Source organism: Heteronotia binoei, chromosome 11 (assembly GCF_032191835.1).
Source record: "Heteronotia binoei isolate CCM8104 ecotype False Entrance Well chromosome 11, APGP_CSIRO_Hbin_v1, whole genome shotgun sequence".
Classification (NCBI taxonomy): Eukaryota; Metazoa; Chordata; class Lepidosauria; order Squamata; family Gekkonidae; genus Heteronotia; species Heteronotia binoei.
The window spans coordinates 59,323,900-59,346,299 of NC_083233.1; the positions used below are offsets into that span (position 1 = coordinate 59,323,900).

The following is a 22,400-nucleotide window of genomic DNA, read 5'->3' on the forward strand; positions in this document are numbered from 1 at the left end:
TTGTGTGCATGCATGCACACAAAAGCTTATAACCAGAATTAAACTTTGTTGGTCTTAAAGGTGCCATTGGACTCACTTTATTCTGTTGCTTCAGATCAACATTAGCTACCCACCTGATTTAGCTAGAATCCTGTTTACTAAATTCCTCGCACTAATAGATGTATGTCAATTCAGCTTTATATCACTGGGGGGCAGTATAGAGGTGCAAAGGGAAAACTTCATCTCTGCCCATGCACCCAAATCCCAGGAAGCCTTCGAGAAGGCTTTCCTAGTTACATACCTCTCTGACCTTGACATTTTGCCAAAAAACAAATTTTATCACAATCTGATATTTTTCTAAAAGCAGTGACACTTCTTTACTATTGCATTTTGGCTTTATTTTGTACATTTTTGTTTGTTTTCTGCCTTTTTCCTTCACCTTCCTTTTCTGGGAAGTTAGTTTACCCTGTGCATTCCATAAACTGAGTTCTTTGGAATTTGTCATGTATTCTCGATGTAGGGAGTTTATTTTGCAGCTTTTTATTTTGATCATATTCTCTTGTATTCGCATGTCTGAATCTGATCTTAGGATAATGTGTTATTATAGGGTTTTGTATGGGGCCAGGGGAAGGGGGATTTAAAAGGTTAAGATTTTGTGAATATTTGACTGTAATAAAATACATCTGATAAACTTCTGGATTTTATACGCTGAAAGGGAGAGTGATCACTTTTACTTTGATTCTCTTGAAGCCTGTTTTGCACCTAGAACAGGGGTGGGGAACCTCCACCCCAAGGGCCATATACGGCCCTCGAGGTCATTTGGTGTGGCCCTCGGGGATTGCTGCTCTGAACTAAGCCATGTGGCAGCCTCCCTGGGGCCTGGATGGCCAGCGAGGATTGTGGGGCCCAGCCGCTCTGTGCAGCAGCCTCCCCAGGGCCAGGCAGGGATCACAGGGCCCAGATGTACTATGTGGCAGCCTCCCTGGGGCCTGACTGGCCAGAATTGCTGCAGGGCCTGGAAAAGTTACTATCACAGTTCAGTTTGCACTTGATTATCCCAGATGGTGCGGCCTAATATGCTAATGAGTATGTGACCTAATATGTTAATAGGGGATGTGGTCTAATATGCTACTGAGTTCCTGCTGGACTTTTTCTACAAAAAAGCCCTGGACCTCTGTGAGTGTGTGTGAGAGAGTGTGTGTGAGAGAGATTAGGCTCTCCCCCACATGACTTCAAATAGAAAAACAATTATTTGCATTGATTTTGCTGGCCTGAATCATTCTCCCTCAGTGAAGCACTGTTTTTTAAGTTGATAATTTTTATGGCCCTAGAATGTTATAAATATCCATATGGCCCTTGGCAGAAAAATGGTTCCCCAGCCCTGACCTAAAATCACCGTATCCAATTAAGGCCCAGCAAACAGCCGAATTGAATACTACGGTATCCCCAGCTACCAGGGCTTTTTTTGTAGAAAAAGTTCAGCAGGAACTCATTTGCATATTAGGCCACACCCCAATGGCAAGCCAGCCAGAACTGCATTCCTGCGCAAAAAAAGCCCCGCCAGCTACTATGAATGGATGTGAAAAGTGGGCAGTGAAGAAAACAAGATTCATTTGAAATGTGGCACTGAAGGAGAGTTGTAGATATCAGGCCAGAAACACCAATAAGTGTGCTCTAAATCAAGCCAAGCCTGAATTCTCCCTAGAAGCAAAAATCACCTGAAACTATTGTACTTGGTCACATCATGAGAAAACAAGACTCAGTGGAACAGACAAGGCTAAGAAGGAAGGAAAGGAAGATCCAGAAAGAGATAGAGAGCCAGTATGGTGAAGCGGTTAAGTGTGCGGACTCTTATCTGAGAGAACCGGGTTTGATTCCCCACTCCTCCACTTGCAGCTGCTGGAATGGCCTTGGGTCAGCCATAGCTCTTATAGGAGTTATCCTTGCAAGATATTCCTTGCAAGAACAGCTGCTGTGAAACCTCTCTCAGCCCCACCTACCTCACAGGGTGTCTGTTGGGGGGTGGGGGGGAAGTAAAGGAAATTGTGACCGTTCTGAGATTCAGAGTGTAGGGTGGGATATAAATCCAATATCTTCTTCATCTTCTTCTTGGTTCCATAAAGGAAGCCACAATCTTCAGTTTGCAAGACTTGAGCTAGGCTTAAAATACAGGATTGTTTCAGAGGTCATTAATTCACAGGGTTACCCTAAGCCAGTTTGGTGTAGTGGTTAAGTGTGCGGACTCTTATCTGGGAGAACCGGGTTTGATTCCCCACTCCTCCACTTGCACCTGCTGGAATGGCCTTGGGTCAGCCATAGCTCTGGCAGAGGCTGTCCTTGAAAGGGCAGCTGCTGTGAGAGCCCTCTCCAGCCCCACCTACCTCACAGGGTGTCTGTTGTGGGGGAGGGAGATAAAGGAGATTGTGAGCCGCTCTGAGACTCTTCGGAGTGGAGGGCGGGATATAAATCCAATATCATCTTCTTCTTCTTCTTCTTCTAAGTCAAAAATGACTTGATGACACATCACACACACCCAACAGGCCAAACACACTGGCAAATTGGACGGGGGTGTGTGTATGGGCAGCTCTGCCTATTTCAGATCTTCTGCAGGAGGGGCTTGAGCCCTAGGTGGGGACTTCTTCCCAGCTTTACTACTCCACCCTGGCAGGCAGAAGGCCTTCTGTCTGTAAGGTTGCGTCCCTGGCCATTAAATAAGACAAGAGAAGTTCAGTTTGTGAAGGAGTGTATTTTTTACTTGTGCACCATAATAAGAGGAGGAAAAATCACACTTTCAAGGTCTCCCCCAAAAGCCCATTTTTCTGCCTAACACAGCAACCACTAGGAGCCCAAGCCTGCCAACTGGCCTACTACCCCCACCCCCGCCAGCCCATGTGTCTCCCCATTTTAAACTTCATATTCATTCAGTTTCTTCAGAAGAGAGGGAGTATATCAAGAACGCATTGAGTCTACAAACATACTCTTGGAAGAAAGGACAGGGTCCCACCAATATTAAAGCATTCTGCAGCCAGAGATCTCACCGGTGGCTAGTTCAGAACCTGCAGAAGGCTCTGTCCAGATCAGCAGGTGACCAGTTACAAGACCAGCTGTGGATGCTCTGGGAGGGAGAGGCAGCATCTTCAAAAGGCTGACAGCTCCAAACTAAGCACACCTGGAGCTGCAAAACATCCTGGTTCATCGGTTGCCTTTTCCTTCCTGCTCAAGACTGGCACATTGCTGTAAATGAGCAGTTGCAAACTAGTGAATGCACTGACAGTCCACTTGGTTTTGGGGGAAAACTTCTCTTGCAACATCCGTAAGAGTTGAATTATTAAATTCCAAATCTGTCCACTGGTAGAGGAATTGGTTATCTGCTCCATTAGAAGCAGCCAGTTCAAAGCCCAGAGACTGTGTTAAAAATGAGGGCTGCTTGCTACACCATGGTTGTAGGGTTGGCACCTCCAGCTTGGGGAATTTCTGGCGATTTGGGGGTGGTGGACAGTTTGTAGCCTGGGGAAAGGGCGGAGCTTAGCAGAGATATGGTGCCATACAGTCCACATTCTGATGGCATTTCCTTCGGGGGAACTGATCTCTGTAGAGCTGTTGCACTTCTGGAAGAACTTCAGGCCCCAGCTGGACGTGGCACCTCCTTAAAACATTTTTAAAGGTGTTAATGCAGGTGGGTGCTAACCAATAAATGGAGCCGGCTGGACAAAATGGAAGAGCAATCCTGTTAAAAGAAATAAGTCAGGTGCCTTCCGAGCATTCAAACATAGCCCACCACTGGCGCCTTTCTGCTTCAGGAATCATCAGCACATTTCAGCAAATGCAACCTTCCATGGGATCTCAATAAATAAATCATATTTACATTAAAATGTTTGTGTCGTGGGTGCAGGATAAGTCCCCCAAGAAGTCACTTGGGTGTTTGACCATCTAGTGGGGTATAGGTCGTTCTTCATAACTATGTCCAGAAGGTCCGTGATCTATGGAGCAATATGTTTCAGCTTCAGCGTGCATATTTTTAACATGGGGCTCAATGACCCAGGCCCACTGTTCAATGCCTGATTCCATACTGGAAGGATTCCCATCACTTTCAGAGTATTTTCTGACTGCAGGGAGATGACAACAGGCAGTTAAAGGGACACTGTTCTTTGTGGGCATCGCTGCAAACTGCAGCAGGAGGATCTAAAGGCAAAAGCCATTGCCATGTTGCTCTCCTGCTCATAGCATCTTCATTCTCCCGCACTGTCTCGAGTTCCTTGTCAGTTTCATACGGGCAGGAGCTCTGGAGGATACTCGCCATAGCAGTACTTTGCAATAGGGTCACGGTAGGTATTTTCATGCTGCACACTCTGCATGGGAGAGAGAGAAAGAAAATACATCTATGAGAGACAGATTAGGTTTTGCCTCTCCTTAAGAGCAACCAATGAGACCTGCCAGAATGTTAAGACAACAGTTGAAAAACAGGAGTTGAAAGAGCAGTTGGGAGTTGAGAGAGAAGAAATGTCTGACTGAGTGAAGCTGAGATGAAGATCAGCTCAAAGCTAGCTGACAATCTGTAACATAAGATCCAACATACTGAAATAGGGAAATAGTTCAAAAGTTCAAAGGGGAAAGAAACATTGCTATTTCTACCTTATTTTCTTCAGTGTTATGCAAACCATAAATAAGTCATCTCCTTGTTTAACTATGCGGGCCTTGTATTGCAGGGAAAGAAACACCCACACCACAAGTTAGTATCTTGGTGTGTATGTGTATATGTGTACATATTTTCATGCCACAAACTCTCTGTATAATATATAATACTATAAAGGGGTGGAAACTAGTCAGAGTCAAAATTACTGATTTTACTGACCAAAATTAAAAATATATATTTTATGAAGATAGGAGAATGTTTTCATAATTGTACAAAATTTAAGGGGGGGGGGGATTCCCTTTTTAAAATAACCACATACTGCAGATAATAAAACAGCAAAACATATTTAAAATCATACATAATTATTACAAGAACAAAACATAACTACTGTGAGGCCGCCCATTTTTTAAAAAATGAAGAAAAATTAAATTTGATGCATCATCTCCTAGTTCTACCATGCCTCTACAGAACACATTACAAACTTTCCAAATGTTACAAGTGCTTATATCTAGTATAGGCTGTCTGTCAAAGTAAGATAATCATTCATGAGTTCAGTGACAGCCTTGTTGACATTTGTTACAGTTTTGACCAAGGAAGTTGCACCAACTTCAAAGCTTTATCCAGTTTATTGTAAATAACTTTAGTTGTTGCCAATTCCATAAAAAAGGTCTGGAGGTGTCTAGTCACAACCATGTTTTTTGTTGAGTTGAACTGAAAAAAACCTGTCTTCTTACTAGGAAGTCATCATGTTTCCCCCAAACAACAGTAACAAAAACAACCCCACAAATTGTATCTATAAAAACAAAGAAATACTGACTTTACTGATCAATTTTTTAAAAAACTGACAAATTAATGACCAAGATGTAAAAGTTGACTTTTTCCTGATTTTACTGACCATTTTCCACCCCTGAATAGGATGTTAATAAATGGTGGCAACATGTGAAGCAAACAGTGTTTGAACCCCCAACCACCAATAACTGTGTGAAATGATTGAAAGCCTGTTATTACAAAGAAGACGATGACGACAGCAAATTTATACCCCGCCCTTCTCTCTGGATCAGAGTCTCAGAGCAGCTTACAATCTCCTTTATCTTCTTCCCCCACAACAGACACCCTGTGAGGTGGGTGGGGCTGAGAGAGCTCTCCCAGCAGTTGCCCTTTCAAGGACAACTCCTACAAGAGCTATGGCTAACCTAAGGCCATTCCAGCAGCTGCAAGTGGAGGAGTGGGGAATCAAACCCTGTTCTCCCAGATAAGAGTCCGCACACTTAACCACTACACCAAACTTAAAGGGGGCTGGGCTACCCTGCCTGCTGATCTCTCTATCAATGACAGAGAGGACCTCAGAAGGGAAATAGTCATGGTTCTCTAGAGATTCTAAAAGAGGTAAGAAGGGTAGAGAGGATGGCCTGACCTACTTATAATCCACAACCTGTGTGCCTGAGAGAGGTTTTAGGCAATAGACATTCAGTGTGAGTGGAGGAGCCCCACAATATCACTTAGGAAAGATCAAGCACACACAGAACAAAGTCACAGACCAGAGTATGGACACCTCCTTGTCAGGCAGATAGATCACAGGTAAAGAGGGGCTGAGCACTTCACCACAGAAGGAGGCAGTTGAGATTCATCTGGGAGCCTGAGCCAACCCTCTCACCCTGGGTTACAGCCTCACCCTCTGACTCAGATATGGACCCACAGCCCTCCACTCTGAAGCCCAATGCAGCACCTGAGGTCTCTCCACAACTTACCTGTCAAGCCTCGCAAAGCCCTGAGCCACCCCCACCCCAAGAGAACATTCATTGCCAGAAGCAGGTATGGCGCCTTTAAGAGCAAGGAGGCTGGGGCTTGCATCTCCACCTCCTCGCAGGGACCATTTAAGGTCTTTGCTGGAACAACATCTACATTCTAGTCCTGTTGTTTCAAGCTGCGTGACTGAACTCCTGGACCTCAGCCGTGAGCAGGGCAAAAAAGACAATTTTCACTTGTCCCGCAGGGGGAGAGAGGAGTGGACAAGCTGGTTTCCTGCAAGCCACTGTCAGTGCTGCAGTCAAACTTTACTTGATATCAGGTATCATAGCTTACTTGATAGAGGTACCAGAACTCTCAAGAGGGAAATGATGGAGAAACATTCGGGTGTCCCTCATGAACTTGTAAACATTTTTTTGAGAATTTTGTTTCCACAAAGAGGTTCCGGAACTCTTTTTCTGCATTCCCCCAGGAAAAAAAGCCCTGCTTGATATTATGCAGCTGTCATTCAAAACTGGACTGGGCTTGTCCACACTGGAAAATCTACTTGTAAATTATATCTGCAGTGCAATGATAGCGCAATATTTGCTGATGTGTGGATACAGTGCTGGAAAAGGACTGAAGCCCTAATTACACGATATTCTGGAAATCTGCAACAGACATGCCAATTCTGCTGTTTCAAGCACAGAAGGGAGCATGCCGAAGACTTCCTGCCTCCACCCCCCCCCCCCAAAAAAAGCCTCTTACCTGCGAAGAGGTCCTGCACTTGGCCAAACACAATTCAAAGTGGTCTTCCACTGCCATGAACAGGTTCCGGAAGGCTACGGCGGCTCGATTTAGAAAGCGTTCCAAGAGACGTTGCTGGAAGGGAAAAGAAGGAAGAACAGGACGTTTCGAAGAGGGCAGGAAAGGGATGACATTTTGAGTTGGGCTGCCACTAAGCATTTTGCAATTTCTAATTAACTCAACTACACTGAAGTCCAGGAACACCTTAGAGACAAACAAAATTTTCAAGGTATAAGCTTTTGAGAGTCAACGTTCCCTTCCTCAGGTATCCAGGTTACTATCCCTGCTCGGCCTGAAACTCACCACGGGACCTTGTGCCAGTTGCTTTTCTATGCTTCTAGATGTTCCTTTTGTCTATAGATTCTATTGCAATTTATTGATGATTGAGTTTTAACAATAAAGGTTGTGATGATGACCTTGTGCCAGTCAGTCAGCCTACCTCCTAGGGTTGACCTTCTGAAGACACCGTGGGAGAAGGGTGAGAACCATGCATGCCACTCTGAATTCCTTAGAGTAAGAAAAAGTACCAAATAAATAATATATAAAAAGTTGCCCCTGACCTACTTTAACTCTGATCCAAACTGGGTCTTCATGTGGCTGTTATTGTCTTTTAAAAACTGGGGAGAACTGTTCATGGAACTTCGAGCATCACATCCATGTTGAGTCTCAGGGGGAGACAACTGCTAGCCACATCTGACTCACGAGAATCTACCAACATTGAGTGCAGTTAAAACCTGGCTGTAGTTTCGTTTGACTCCCCAAAAGCTCATATGCCAAAAATCATGTTAGTCTCAGGTGCTTCTGGCCTTGAATCTAGCTGTTCTACAGCAGACCCATATGGCTGCCCTCTGCAACAAATTTAACACCAAAGTAGAAAGCACACTTTGTGGTGATACAAAACTGGAGGTTGAGCAAAACATTCAGAACAGACTAGAAAACAGGGATGAAAAGAAAACAAACACCGAAAGGGATAATGCAAGGGTTGCAGGGCTGATTCACAATTGCATGTTCAGCAACTGGTTCCAGCATCAAGTGGCTACCGACAGGATTTTCACGTCACATGAGATCACTTCGAGCAAAAATTGTTTCAACCTTGGAATGCTCTCTGTGTGTGTCTGTGTGTGTGTGTGTGTATATATGAGAAAGCCACTGAATGATGAGAACAGATTGATAAATGGGGGAGGAGCTGTACCTCAGGGGCAGAACCCATGCTTTTCAAGCAAAAGCTCTATAGTTCAGTCCTGAGCACGGACTTTAAATATCCTTTCTCCCCTGAGCACAAGGGCCATCATCCATTTAAGGACAATCATTTCAGTTGCAATCAATTAATGAAATCTTCATAATTTGCATACAAATGAAACAACTGCTTTTGAAACAAAGGCATTTTTTGTTGTTGTTCCTTGCAGATAAAAGCACAAATCTTTCAGTGCAAGCACTGTGTTAGAAGAAAAATCTGCTTCCTCTGTCACAATGAGCACCTGGTCTCTAACTTGGTGGTGGAGCTCCAACCTGGTGTCCTGAAGACCCCAGCTTCAATCCCAGATTATCTCCTGATAACAGGACCTCTGGTAACTAGGCTGGGAAAGTCCTAACATTTTGGACAGCCACTGCCAACTTAGAGCAACAATCCTGAATTAGGTCTGGCACAGTACTAACTAGTTTCCTAAGATACTACCTGCCACTGGCAGTTACAGTATGGACTTGCATTAAAATTAATTAATAATTCATTTTATACTGGCATTACTGATCTATTTGGTTCTCATGCTATTCTTCCTGTAAGGAGGCTGGATTGGCACACAGTGGTCCCTTCATCCCATTTTATCCTGCACAATAATTCTTTGGCATAGAGCAACCAGCCCAAGTAAGTATCATGGCAGAGTTGTTTATTTGTTCAGCTATTTATACCCCATTCTTATTGCAAGCTACTTAAAATTACTTCTAGCATTGTTCTCCTCTCCCATGTTCACAACAACCCTAGAAGGTTGGCTAGAGAGACAGAGTGACTGCCCCAGATCACCCAGCAATCTTCCATAGCAGAGTATGGATTTGAAACTTGGGGGGTCCAAGTGAAACACTCTAACCACTAGATCGAAATCTGAGCCTCCCTGGTTCTAACATAGAATTCTAAGCACTACATCACACCTTTTGTTATCACTGCTAACATCTTACCGGAAACACCTAAAATTGCATTGCTGGGTGAAGCTTTTAAAAACATTGGACTGAGTCAGCCTGGACAATTCTTCATTGTAGCAGAATCGGCATCACTGAGTTTTTGAAAGAGCAAAAAGATGTCAAAACACTTCAAGCAATGAGCTCTGGCTGTAATGGAAACCGCCACCCCCCACCCCCCCAAATCATGTTTAGTTAAGAGCATCTAAGACTTCAGATTGAAACTTTCCCAACCGTGCTTCTTTGTTGTTGTGCTGGAGCACACATGGAGGGACAAATGCATTTGAAAACTCAGCAAATGATGGGGGTGCATGGGGAAAAAAAACCTTTGGCTTGTTAAAATTAAGAAGGTGCTTAAAGGGATGTGAAAAATATTGCCAACATCAGAGTTGCACTTAGGAAAATGTTGGAAGGTTTGCTGAATCTACCATCGAGGAGGATCATGCTTCTAATTTTTTTAAAAATGGATGGAGATTTTTAATTGGATCCATGTGCAGCCCTGCAAGAGTACGTGCAACTCTGAGCAAAGTGCCTGGCCAGGGGCTCTGCTTCTTCCCTGTGCCACTGCCCCCTGCTCTTTAACAGATGACAAAGCAGTGCTGCGCAGCCAGAGTCTCCTACCTTGTTGGGTTGCAAGCAGCAGGACACGCACGCCTCGTACACACTGCAGCAGCCATTGGGCAGGCATGAGTCACAGCTGTACAGCTTTGTACTGGGGGCATCGACATTGCAACAGCCGTTCACCAGCACATGCCTCCTCTCACAGATGTAGCCTGCAAAGGGAAACAGGTTAGGAGTGCGGGACTGAGCAACAGCACGTGTGCTCAGAAACACTAGAACTAAGGTGCAAAGCAGATGTTGCTATGCCATCAAGCACAGTTTAGGTCAGAGATTCCCCCACCCAACTCTGATGTTTGCACAGCCCAGCGCAACATCAAGGAAGCAATGTTCCCAAGTGCACCAGGGCCTGAATTGACACTGCACCACAGCATTCCAGGAGGAGTGGTGGCACTGAGTCAAATTTGGCCCTAGCATGCTTTTGGGAACTTCAGTTCCCTCACTGTCATGCTTGGCTATGCAAAGATTAGAGTTGGGGCAGGGGTCGAAAGGATCATCTAGTTATCAAAGATTTCAGGTTTTCACAGCTGGTAACATCATTAGGGTTTGTAGAATCTTTCGGGCTCAAGCGCCGTGTTCTACTGGAGAAAGTTTTCCTTCCAGACGTTTCGTTCTCAGCTGCGGAGAACATCCTCAGTGGCGTTGCAACCGGAGCAGGCGCTCTGACCTTCTTGGCTGCTGTGCATTGAGTGCACAGCAGCCAAGAAGGTCAGAGCGCCTGCTATGGCTGCAACGCCACTGAGGATGTTCTCCGCAGCTGAGAATGAAACGTCTGGAAGGAAAACTTTCTCCAGTAGAACACGGCGCTTGAGCCCGAAAGATTCTACAAACCCTAATGATCATCTAGTTCAAGGGTGGCCAAACTGGGGCTCAGGAGCCACATGTATTCATATGTATTTCATACGTATTGCATGGCTCTCAAAGCCCCCACCAGCCTGTCAGCTGGCTTGAAGAAGGCATTCGTCTCTTTAAACCACTTCAAGCAACCCAGCAGCTTGGAAAACCAGCAGCTAAGGAAGCTAAGGAAAACCACCATCATAAAAAGCAAACATAGCATTAGCACTTTTACTAATTTAAATTAATTAATTTTTAAAACTCAATTAGAATTTTAATTAAAATGTTCATGTTTAAATGTAATTTTATTTATTTCTGTATAACTAAGATGAATTATGCTGTTAGCCGCCCTGAGCCTGCTCCGGCGGGGAGGGCGGGATACAAATAAAATTTTGTTGTTGTTGTTGTTGAGAATGCTTTCTTCCCATGTCTCCCTCCCTCATCTATTTGCCTGCCTGCCTCCCTCCCTCCTCCCTCCCTGTCTTGCAGCTCTCAAACATCTGATGTTCATGTCTTCTCAAACATCTGACATTTATGCTATGTGGCTCTTATGTTAAGCAAGTTTGGCCACACCTGATCTAGTTGGAACTGCTGGATAGCAACTTTCTACTGGATGGGCAAAACAAAATTCTTTTTGTGTAATTAACACATTAACTCTCCCAACCTGACAGATTAATGCATTTGGAACTTTGCATATTGTTCTGGTCACCCTGTCTAAAAAATAATCTCCTACAGGTGGAACTGGAGAGGCAAAGGGCTACTGAAATGATGTAGGGGCTCGAGCACCTCCCAGGGTGCCCAGACTGAGGATATAATACACCTAACATTTGAAGCCCTAATCCCTGACTGGCTATTGTTATTCAGTAGTGAGGGAAACACACTGTGCACATGTTCAGGGAAACATCTGGCTTCATTATTACCGTACTTTCCTGAGCTGCAGGACTGAGCCCCAGTACAAATGAAACCCTACAATGCCAACTTAGCATGCATGATGATTGCAGCTTAGTTTTGCTGCACCAGAAGCAAACCCCAAGTACAACACAAAAAGCATGCATAGGATTCAAGCCTCAGTGATACTACCGGGCAGCCACAAAGTGGGATAATCCATGATCTCCTGCAGCTACCTCGGAAAAGAGACTTACCCAGGTCATCTGTAATGAGAAGCTTCCCTTGGATGGAATTCCTGCATTGGTTACTTGGCTGGCTGCTGTTCCCTGAATGGAACTGCACTTTCCAAGCAATGGGGCGGTCTTCGGTCTGCACCTGGAGGAGATTCCGATCTCGGACCGCTCTCTCTTCCTGAAACAGAACAGAGCGGTGAGGGATGGAAACTATATTCCTGCTCTCCTGACGATACATCAACTCACATCAGGAAAACGTTCATATGACTGATCCACGCATTATCACACAGAAGATATTGTTAAGGGACTGAATTAAGAACTAGGAGGCCCCTGATTTGTATCTCTCTTAGGTAAGCAACTCACTCTAAGCCTCAGCCTCCCACTTGCAATAATGAGGATAAGCCTATTGGCCTACGTTACAGAGTTGCTGTAAGGAGTAGGACAAGATAATACATGTGAAGCATATTGAACACTCAAAAACATAGTAAAAATGTTGAGAGAGTATTGTTTAGAAAGAGCAGGGCATAACTTTTGTGGGTAAATGAAATGTGGATATATATGTTAAAACAGGGGAGGGACGGTGGCTCAGTGGTAGAGCATCTGCTTGGGAAGCAGAAGGTCCCAGGTTCAATCCCTGGCACCTCCAAAAAAGGGTCCAGGCAAATAGGTGTGAAAAACCTCAGCTTGAGACCCTGGAGAGCCACTGCCAGTCTGAGAAGACAATACTGACTTTGATGGACCGAGGGTCTGATTCAGTATAAGGCAGCTTCATATGTTCATATGTTCAAGGGAAGTGGGTGATTTTTCAATCATAGCAGTGTCTTAATCAGAATGAATTCTTAGTGCACATGCATCTAAAGGTGAGCAACATGTATGCATTACACCTTGACACAATGCTGCATTTCAGACTTAGCTATACAAAAGTGCAAGAAATCACCCGCAGTGGGGTGGGTGTGCTCCAAACCATCAGAATTGTAGTAAATAAAGAGGGAGTGTTTTCAGGGTTTTATCTGCAAAGATCCAAACAACCACACAACAAGGCCAGCTACACCTACAATTTAGTTCGGCAAATTGTGCGAGTGTGGGGAGTGGGAAAATCCAGACTTGCAGGAAAAAAAATCCAAACTGTTAAAAATGAGGGAGTGGACCCCCAAAGTGTTAAAGGTGATATCTGTGTATGCAAAAGGACAGCGTCTACTATATCCGGTGGGGAGGCGGGATATAAATGAAATAAAAATAAAATAAATAAATATCAGCTCAATTGTGTCCAACACGGAGGAAGTGTTTCTTGCTGCCTGCACTAGGAGGAGAACGAGATAAAAGTTAGGGGCAGTGGGGGGGGGGAGGAAACAGAGGGGGTTGGGGGAGATGAGATTTCCTTTCCCCCATGAATTCCCATGGATCCCATTTGTTTGAAGATGGTCCTAATAATGATCTTGAAACATCCTTCCTAAGCCAGGGGAAGGCGAAGGGCTGGGAAAATCTGGGTGAATCAGCTGGGTGGAAATTGGAACATTACCACTTTTGCAGTTGAGTCACCCTTCACCAGTGATTGAAATCCCCCCACATGCCACCATTCTAAAAACATTATTTAAATGGAAGCTGTCAAGTCACAGTCAAGACTCAAATGGAGAAAAATAAATGCTGTTTTTTTTACAAAAAAAAAGTTCAAATGGAGTGAATCAATTTTGGGGGAGAGGGAGGCATCTACTGTGTCCATACCGAATGTTTAATTTTATTCATTTAAATATCCCATCTTTCCTTATGGAGTCACACAGCTTTTACAAATGAAAAAGTTCATAATTTAAACCAACAAAATCAAACCCCAAACAATTGGCTCTCCCCTACTGGATACCTGCAGCTTATACTGCCCTGGCAAACAAAATGTCCTTTCATGTAGTAAAGTGTGCGGACTCTTATCTGGGAGAACCGGATTTGATTCCCCACTCCTCCACTTGCAACTGCTGGAATAGCCTTGGGTTAGCCATAGCTCTCACAGGAGTTGTCCTTGAAAGGGCAGCTGCTGTGAGAGCCCTCTCAGCCCCAACCGCCTCACAGGGTGTCTGGTGGGGGGAGGGAGAAGATATAGGAGATTGTAAGCCATTCTGACTCTCTGATCCAGAGAGAAGGGCGGGGTATAAATCTACAGTCTTCTGCTTCTTCCTTGCAACACCCCTTTTCCCAAACCTTCCTTTTGGCACTTAAAACCCTCCACCTTCTTGTCCTGTCCTTGTGAAATAAAACAATTATTTGCTCACCCACACCAGTTCTATCAAAAAACTTTTAACATACCAATATATCCATCCATATACTACAATACTATTATCTAGATATACTTATGCCTCACTCATGCTCTCAAGGGGTATTCAAGCATAGCTGACAACATTGTCCTCCTGATTTAAACCAGGGCTCTGTTCCAAAATGTTCTGGAATGCAGTTCTGTTGTTACCACTGCAAACACTTTAACGGAAACACCTAAAATTGCATTGTTGAGTGAAGTTTTTAAAAACACTGCACTGAGTCAGTCTGGATAATTTTTCATTGTAGCAAAAATCAGCATCATTGAGTTTCTGAAAGAGCAAAACGTCAAAGCACTTTAAGCAACTGAGATCTGGCTGTAATGGAATGCTTACTTAGGCAGAGTCCCCTGAGCATGGGCAGAGTGCTTGCTTCTCAGTCCTTATTACATACAATCCAAGTTTGAGCATATGCATAAATACAAAGCCGTATTAAAACAGCTTTGATAATGTCGTATAACAGTTAGAATGTCAGACAGTGATCTGGGAGACCCAGGTTCAAATTCCCACACTGTCACGTGGTGTTGAAGGAGAGTTTTACAGATAGTGGCCACAGACTGCCCAAAAGACAAATCGGTGGGTTCTAGATCAAATCAAACCTGAATTCTTCCTAGAAGCTGAAATGACTCAACTGAAGCTTTGATTGCATTATGAGAAGACAAGAATCACCGGAAAAGACAATCATGCTAGGAAAAGTTGAAGGCAGCAGGAAAAGAAGACGACCCAACATGAGATGGAGTAACTTCATCAAAGAGGGCAAGGCCCTCAGTTTGCAAGATCTGAGTAGGGCTGTCAATGATAGGGTGCTTTGGAGGACATTATTCATAGGGCTGTCACAGGTTGGAAGTGACTTGCCAGCAATGTTTCCTCTCTAAGCTGTGGAGCTCCTGGCATTAAAGTTGTGAGCAAGTGATTTTGTTACTACATAAATCAGTTTGCTCTGGGGCCATCCTTTCTGAGCTAAGACCAAAATGTGCGAGCCAGTGCCCAAAGCACTGTGAGCTAGCTCGCACTAACTCAGCTTAGCGGGCACACAGCTTGCCAGCACTTCTCTCTATCACACGCACACACAAACGGGGGGGTGGGGAGGCCAGCCCAAGACCCCACTGACCTGCTTAAAGGTGCTGCTGAGGAAGTAGATGAGGGAGAGGCCGAAGACGACCCCCAGCACCCAGCGTTTCCGCAGCAGCCTCCGCCACACCAGCGCGAACAGTTGCACCATGGATGGTTCCCCGGCCCTTGCTCGATGCCCCGGGAGAAGCGGAAGGCTCGCGGCTCGGCTGCTTGGAGGATCCGGCCTCTCGGCTGCCCTGCACTCGCTTCGGCCTTGCTAGCCCATCTGGGAGCCTGGGGGAGGACGGGCCATTCCCACCCCATCCCAGGCCAGGCCTGCAGAGAGGAGATCTGGGCGGGCGAGGCTCTTATGCCAGGCTTGGCTTGGGCAGGGACAGAGGGGCGAGAGAAAGACCGGCACGTCTAGTTTTTCCGGGCATGCAAAAATTTTTAATAATTCCTATCTGTTTATCACGCAAGCAAGTCACGTCCAGGAACCCCCCCCCCCCCCTCCCCGTAGATCTGAATTAAGAGGGTGGGGGAGCAGAAACCGGTTCCTTCTCTTTGCCTTTCTAAAATACCCCGGAAAGGATCCGCATCCCTTCGGCACCCCCAACCCGCTTTCCCCCACCCCCCAAGGACGAAAGAAGTCAGAGGGTTACTCGGCGTCCAGTTCGGAGCAACCGGGAAGGAAGAGGAGAAGCGAGGCGGAGTCGGAAGTCATGTGCTGGCTAGGCCGAGGGGAAAGGGGAAGAGGAGGCAGCCCGAAGGGAGGAGCTTAGGCGGGATTTTGGCTGCTGCTCCTGCTACAACCTCGGGGGCCTCAGTCTTAAGGGGCAGGTGAGTGGGGAGCTGGGCAAGCTGGTGGGTTTTGCAGCTGGGAAGATGCAAAGGGAGCTCTTTCTGTCTTTGGAGGTTCCAAGGAAATTAACGGGGGTAACTGCATCATGCCAATTTGGTCCCCTTCCTTCTCCCTTGCATAACCTCATGTGCCCTGCAGTGTTCTGGGGTCTGCTCTGCACATATGTAGCATTTATTCATTTAGACATTTATATCCCGCTTTGATTTCCCAAAGAGGCTAGAAGCTGTTTACGACGGTGTTCTCCCCCCCTTCTGTATTTTATCCTTGCAACAACTACCCTTTGAGGTGGGTTAGGTTGAGACAGAAGGAAGGTGTAGAATGCTGGGGTTGTCCTAATGGGCTTTATCGCTTTAGCCTGCGTTGTGCCTGAGGCAAAAGGTTTCCTACAAAATAAAAAAGTACCTCAGGTGAAATGAAAAGTTTCATTTCTTTTACAGCTGCCCTACATCTTGTGATCACGAGTCCTAAGGACGCCCTACTGTCTTCAACAAGGTTAAGGCTTTTTCAGTCCAGGTCCCTACCTGGTGGAATGAGCTCCCGCTGGAGATCCAGGCCCTGCGGGACTTATCCAAGTTTCGCAGGGCTTGTAAGCCGGAGCTCTTCCACCGGGCTTTTAACTGATCCAGTGGGTGTTCCCTGAAGTCATGGCTTCCTCCAGCACCTTATCAGCATCTCACCATATAGGTGCTTAAGTTATGTTGGATTCTGTGATTTTGTAATTTTACAGATTTTGAAATTATGATATTATTTGTCTGGATGTGGTTTGTTTAAGGTTTTTGTAAGGTTTTTAATGTTGTAAGTTGCCCAGAGCCCGCTTGTGGGATAGGGCGGGGTATAAATTGAAAAACTAAATTAAATTTAAGTTCAATTACAGCATTTGTAGCTCAGGTTTTCTTTCCTAGAAGAATAAGTCCTCACTCTGCTAGCTTTCTGCATGCAAAGAATTATTAATATGGAGCAGTCGTGAAAATTGTAATCCTTCCCACGCAGACTTTTAAAAGTGGTACAGCCTCTGCTACCGTTTCTGCCCTCTCATTTCATTGCATGGCCTTGTGTGCAAGGGCCTGTTTCTCTGCAAGTGGTCAGCCTGCACCTGGACTGTAGCACTTCATACTGCAGATCGGGGCTTGTGTGACAGACTGTTCCTCTGTGTAAGAAGAGCCTCCTGCAAGTAGAAACCTTGAGTGTCAAGGAGAAGGCTAGATTAGAACCCTTCTCTTTACCATGCTGATTATTTGTATTCAGAGTGGGGTTTCCCCCCTCAAAAAGGAATGCTTTTTTTTTTTTTTAAATGTATTTGCAGCCTGAAGTAACAGAGGTTGGAATTCTACTGTCTGCTTGATATGTAGAGTACTTTTGTGACCTGTTTGGTAAGTCGTATCTTTCCAAGGGAGAGGGTTTTGACCAGACTGATTGAAGGGAACCTTTTCACACAAGAGAGCATTCAAAAATTCCATCTCCATCCTGTAGTCTGTAGTGGTGCACTCTAATATAGCACATCGTTCTGCTGTGTGTGTAGCTTTCATTGAAGGGGACAGCTCATATAAAGGTTGCATGTTTTTCCTGGCACAATAGGTTTCTATGTAAGGTCTTGTTTTTTTCTTTTCTTTTTTTAAATCGCAGAGCATTCAACCAAATGACCCTTTACTTGCAGTCTCAAGTGACATATTCCACAAGTGTACTACCTCTAAAATTGCTTGCGTATGAGGAAGTTTGTGCTGTAGTAATCTACAATAGAATGCAGGTTGGGTTTACATCCTCTGTAAACAAAAAATTCTTCCACATATAGTATGTCAAGGAAACGGTAAGCTTAGTAGCCTTTCCCTGACAAGCTGGTTTTCTGTGTGCAGGGATTTTTTTTTTTAAATTTAGGTTATTTATCATCCACCTTTCTCACTTGAATTTAAGGCTGATTTACATGAGTTGAGTCAATACCATCGACAAAATGGGATGTTCAATAAACAATGAAATAGGGATTGGGTTGTAGAATCAACCAGAAGTTTAAGCAAAGCATACGTGTTAACATGACACGTTAAATGATGCAAAGTTACATAGTAAGATTCAACCCAGCAAACTACACAGTAGTACAGACCGCAGTCCCTGATCATTTATTCAAGTAACTTTATGATGCCTTTTGTACAGTGCTACCCTATAGCTTCTGTAAAGAGCCCTCTTTAATAATTCAGTTTTGCATCATTTGCGGAAAGCCAGAAGGGTGGGAGCCTTCCTCCCCCCCCCCAGTATTCCCAACATTATTGCAGTGAACTTCCAAAATGCTTGAAAAAGACTCTTCAGATCTTCAGTGACATAGCTCTTTAATGGGTCTTTCCCCCACTACTGTTTCAGAAGAATTATTTACATGTTTAAAAGGTGGACATATTACCTTTCTAGGATTATCTCCAAAGTAATGCCCAATTTTGCATAGCATCAGCTGATAGATTACATTCTTTTTTCAAAGTTCAACTGTTCCATGCTTGTTGTAGGGGGATCCAATGATCTGTCCTCAGCACTGCATTTTTGTTGTGGTGAAATTCTATTCCTGCCCCCCCAGCAATAACTAAATTGTAAATTTTTTTGCAAGGCAAATGTGAACTCCACCCATCCCAACATTTCTAATCTTTGCACAACATGCAAAGATTAGAAATGTTGGGATGGGTGAAGTTCACATTTGCCTTGATGCTGGACAGTGCCCTTGTCATCAGGGTCCCGGGACCTATACGAAAAGTAAGACACAGTATTTATGTCTCTCCAGCATCTCTTTGGCTTAGCTTTTTCTCACCATATCATTCAAGCCAGACTGAATACTTCTAATCAGGGCTTTTTTTGATTAGGAATGCACAGGAACGCAGTTCCGGCTGACTTGGCGTCAGGGGATGTGGCCTAATTTGCAAATAAATTCCTGCGGGGCTGTTTCTGCAACAATGTTGGTCAGAGGTGTAACAATGGTGGTCAGAGGGTGTGGCCTAATATGCAAATGAGTTCCTGCTGGGCTTTTTCTACCAAAAAAGCCCTTCTTCCAATGTGCTGCTGAGTCAAACTAGAAATGTTTTGAGACCTGTTTTAATTTCTAAATATAATTGGGGCTTTCTGATAGTATTCTCCTCTTGTCTTCTCTTCTGTAGGCCTTGCTAACTTCTTCAGGTCTGGACCATCTTGTGGACAAATGGCTCAATCTTCAATTACTTCCTTCAGAACCTGAAGATATTGTGTCTTCCCTAAACCTCGATTGTCAGCTTCAATGTGCTTTCCAAAGAAAAAGAAAACCCAGTTCTTTCTTACCATTCCTGGAGACCTCTTTCGGCTGGATCCTGCTAATACATTAACCGTGAAACTTTGAAGAGTTATAATTTTCTTTGTATCCCTTGACTCGCTGTACAGTTCCTGGCCAGTCTTTTGAAATCTTCCTTTGTGATCTGTGCCATCGAGTTAATGGGTGTCGCTTCTTACTCCTTGCCACTAGCCACTCTGGGCACCGTTGATTGGCCACGTTAATGTTGAGTGTGTTGTGTTTCAAAGTGTTAAGGAAGATGCAGAGACGACACAGCAGCATCACTGATAGCCTTCCTCCTGAAAGGTGAGTCCTTTGAATGCTGAGGGCTTGGTGAATGAAAATGTGCCAGAGAAATGGCAGTCTGGGTTTCCAAAGCCAATTCTGAGTTTTTGGCAGTAAGGAGCAGATGTTTTGGTGTCCTTGGACCCAAGCAGGTAGATAGGATGGTTTTATATTACCTTTTAGAACATGGGTGGCCAAACTGTGGCTTGGAAGCCACATGTGGCTCTTTTACACATATAGTGTAGTCCTTGAAGCCCCCACCACTCCATCAGCCAGCTTGGAAAAGACATTTCTCTCTTTAAATCACCTAGCCAAGCCAGCCAGCAGCTTGGAAAATACCTTCCTGCCTTTCTGCTGCAAAACATCTGATGTTCACATCTTGTGGCTCTCAGACATCTGATGTTTATTGTATGGCTCTTATGTTAAGCAAATTTGGCCACCCCTGTTCTAGAAGATCTCATTGCATATGTCAATTCTGTTATTAAAGATGTTGCTTGCTGAAGTGGACAGAAGATAAATGAACTCCCCATACCACATAACTACCTGGATTTCAGAAGAATCTATACCAGAGGTGGCCAAACTGTGGCTCAGGAGCCACATGTGGCTCTTTCACACATAGTTTGTGGCTCTTGAAGTCCCCACTGCTCCATTGGCTGGCTTGGAGAAGGCATTTGTCTCTTTAAATGCATTCTCCAAGCCAAGCCAGCTGGTGGCTTGGAGAATGCATTAAAGTTAAAGTTGCTTTCTTTCCACCTCTCACTTCCCCAGTTATTTGCCTTCCTTCCTTGCAGCTCTCAAACACCTGATCCTCATGTCTTGCAGCTCTCAACCATCTGATGTTTATTCTATGTGGCTTTTATGTTAAGCAAGTTTGGCCACCCCTGCTCTATACATTATCTTTCTCCCTCACCCCATAAATTCAGATTGTCAGAATACACTCTACATACTGTTACCATGTGAAGAATGTTTTGTGACAGCCAGAGCATATTAAGTGGTGGTGCCATAACTCTGGAACTCTCTGTGCTGGAAAGCTAGCATGGGCATGTCAGTTGGCGCATTCAAGAAACTGGTGGAAATGGGTGTTCTTTGGGTGGGAGTTCTCTTCTAGAGAAGAGGGAGCGATGGACTGGATTTCTCATTTTTCTGTATTGCTTTCTGATTTAAATCAATTGCATATTTTCTATGCTGTTTTCAGTTGACTGTAAACTACTTCAAGTTTTTAAGAATTGTTTTTAAAACTGAAAAGCAGGACTGCAATAAATGTTCATAATGTAATGCTGTATGATCAGCTATATTAGATTAAGAGGACTTTAAAAGTACCTATTCCAGGGAACTCTAACATGGCACCAGTGCCATGGTGCCTTTCCTGGTGCCTGTCAAAGGTTTTTAGAAACTAGGTGGGGTTTATTTTATTTCTGATGTTCGTGGTATAATACTGTCAGTGGCTTTTTATGTGAAGTACTTTATCTGTGGAAATAGCAGTTTTTCTAAAAACACGGTGGGACTTAATTCTGACTAAATACAGTTAGGGCTGCAAAGCTACCATGCTTAATTCACCTAACTGGAATCTCTACTGAGACCATCAGATCTTCCCAATTTGAACATATGCTTATAATTCCGGTGGAAGTTGATAATAACATCACTACATCAAATGTTGATTTTTCAAAAATAATTTGTGGTTCTATTAAAATCTGGCCAGTTAGTAGACCTCTGTCATTGTTACAAGCGATAGTGTGAGATGGTAAGTGCCAAGTTCTACATCTGGGTACCTAAAATTAGGAACACGCATACTGGATGCAGTATGTGTGAACAAGATCTAGGGGTGCAGGTGGACAGTAACTTAAATATAAGCAGCCAGTGTGATACAGCGACAAAAAGCTAATGTGATCTTGGGAGTGTATCAACAGAAGCATAACATCCAAACTGCAAGATATCCTAGTCCCACCGTACACTGCATTAGTCAGTTTTGTGTGCAGTTCTGGAGGCTTCACTTCAAGAAGGATGTGGACAGAATGGAGCTGATGCAGAGGAGAGCAACAAGGTTGATCTGGGGCCTGGAGACCAAGCCCTATGAGGAAAGGCTGAGGGACTTGGGAATGTTCAGTCTGGAGAAGAGGAGATTGAGGGGGCACATGGTTGCTCCTTAAGTATTTGAACAGCTGTCACTTAGAGGAGGGCAGGGAGAGGACTCATAACAGTGGATTTAAATGAAGGCTGGGAAGGTAATGGCTGGATATTAGAAAAAGTTTTTTACAGTAAGAGTTGTTCAACAGTGGAATCAGCTACCGAGGGAGGTGGTGAGCTCCCTCTCACTGGCAGTCTTTAAGCAGCAGTTGGACAAACACTGGTCAGGGATGCTCTAGGCTGATCCTGCATTGAGCAGGGGGTTGAACTAGATGGTCCCCTCCAACTGTATGATTCTATGGAAATGACTGGGCTCTCGAGAGATGGGCTCATATTAAGGGAGGTAACCAGGAAAAAAGCATTTTTTTTTCCTCTTTGCATAACTGCAATAGATGCCTGCAAACGAAGACTGCCAGATGAGGGTTTCTTAACTAGCTCTTTAAGTATACTTATTTTGTGTGTATGCAAGACAATATTTTTAAACAATATGTTAATTTTAAAGGATATTCCATTAAACAGAGTTTCCACTTGAAACACTTAAGACCTGTTTTGGAGTTATGCATAACGTCACTCCCTGACTTTTAGTGTTAGGCCCCGCCTCCCGTGGTAGCCATTTTGTGGCTGT

At 44.4% G+C, this 22,400-nt stretch overlaps 2 protein-coding genes across 2 annotated transcripts in view; one reads left to right on the plus strand and one right to left on the minus strand.

Moving 5' to 3' along the window:
- Nucleotides 1-2,708: 2,708 nt before the first annotated feature.
- SPRING1 (SREBF pathway regulator in golgi 1) lies at nt 2,709-15,631 on the minus strand. The gene is made up of 5 exons (XM_060249379.1): nt 15,295-15,631; nt 11,908-12,064; nt 9,935-10,086; nt 7,106-7,219; nt 2,709-4,328 (listed from the first exon to the last, which is right to left on the minus strand). Exons 1-5 carry the CDS (start codon nt 15,403-15,405, stop codon nt 4,245-4,247), a joined length of 618 nt encoding a protein of 205 aa, XP_060105362.1. The 5' UTR covers nt 15,406-15,631; the 3' UTR covers nt 2,709-4,244.
- Nucleotides 15,632-15,989: 358 nt separating this feature from the next.
- RNFT2 (ring finger protein, transmembrane 2) overlaps nt 15,990-22,400 on the plus strand; it is a 37,222-nt gene continuing 30,811 nt past the window's right edge. Inside the window, exons 1-2 of the mRNA XM_060249988.1 lie at nt 15,990-16,076; nt 19,221-19,672. Of these exons, the coding sequence (XP_060105971.1) occupies nt 19,590-19,672 (83 nt within the window). The 5' untranslated portion in view covers nt 15,990-16,076; nt 19,221-19,589. The remainder of the gene's footprint in view (nt 16,077-19,220; nt 19,673-22,400) is intronic.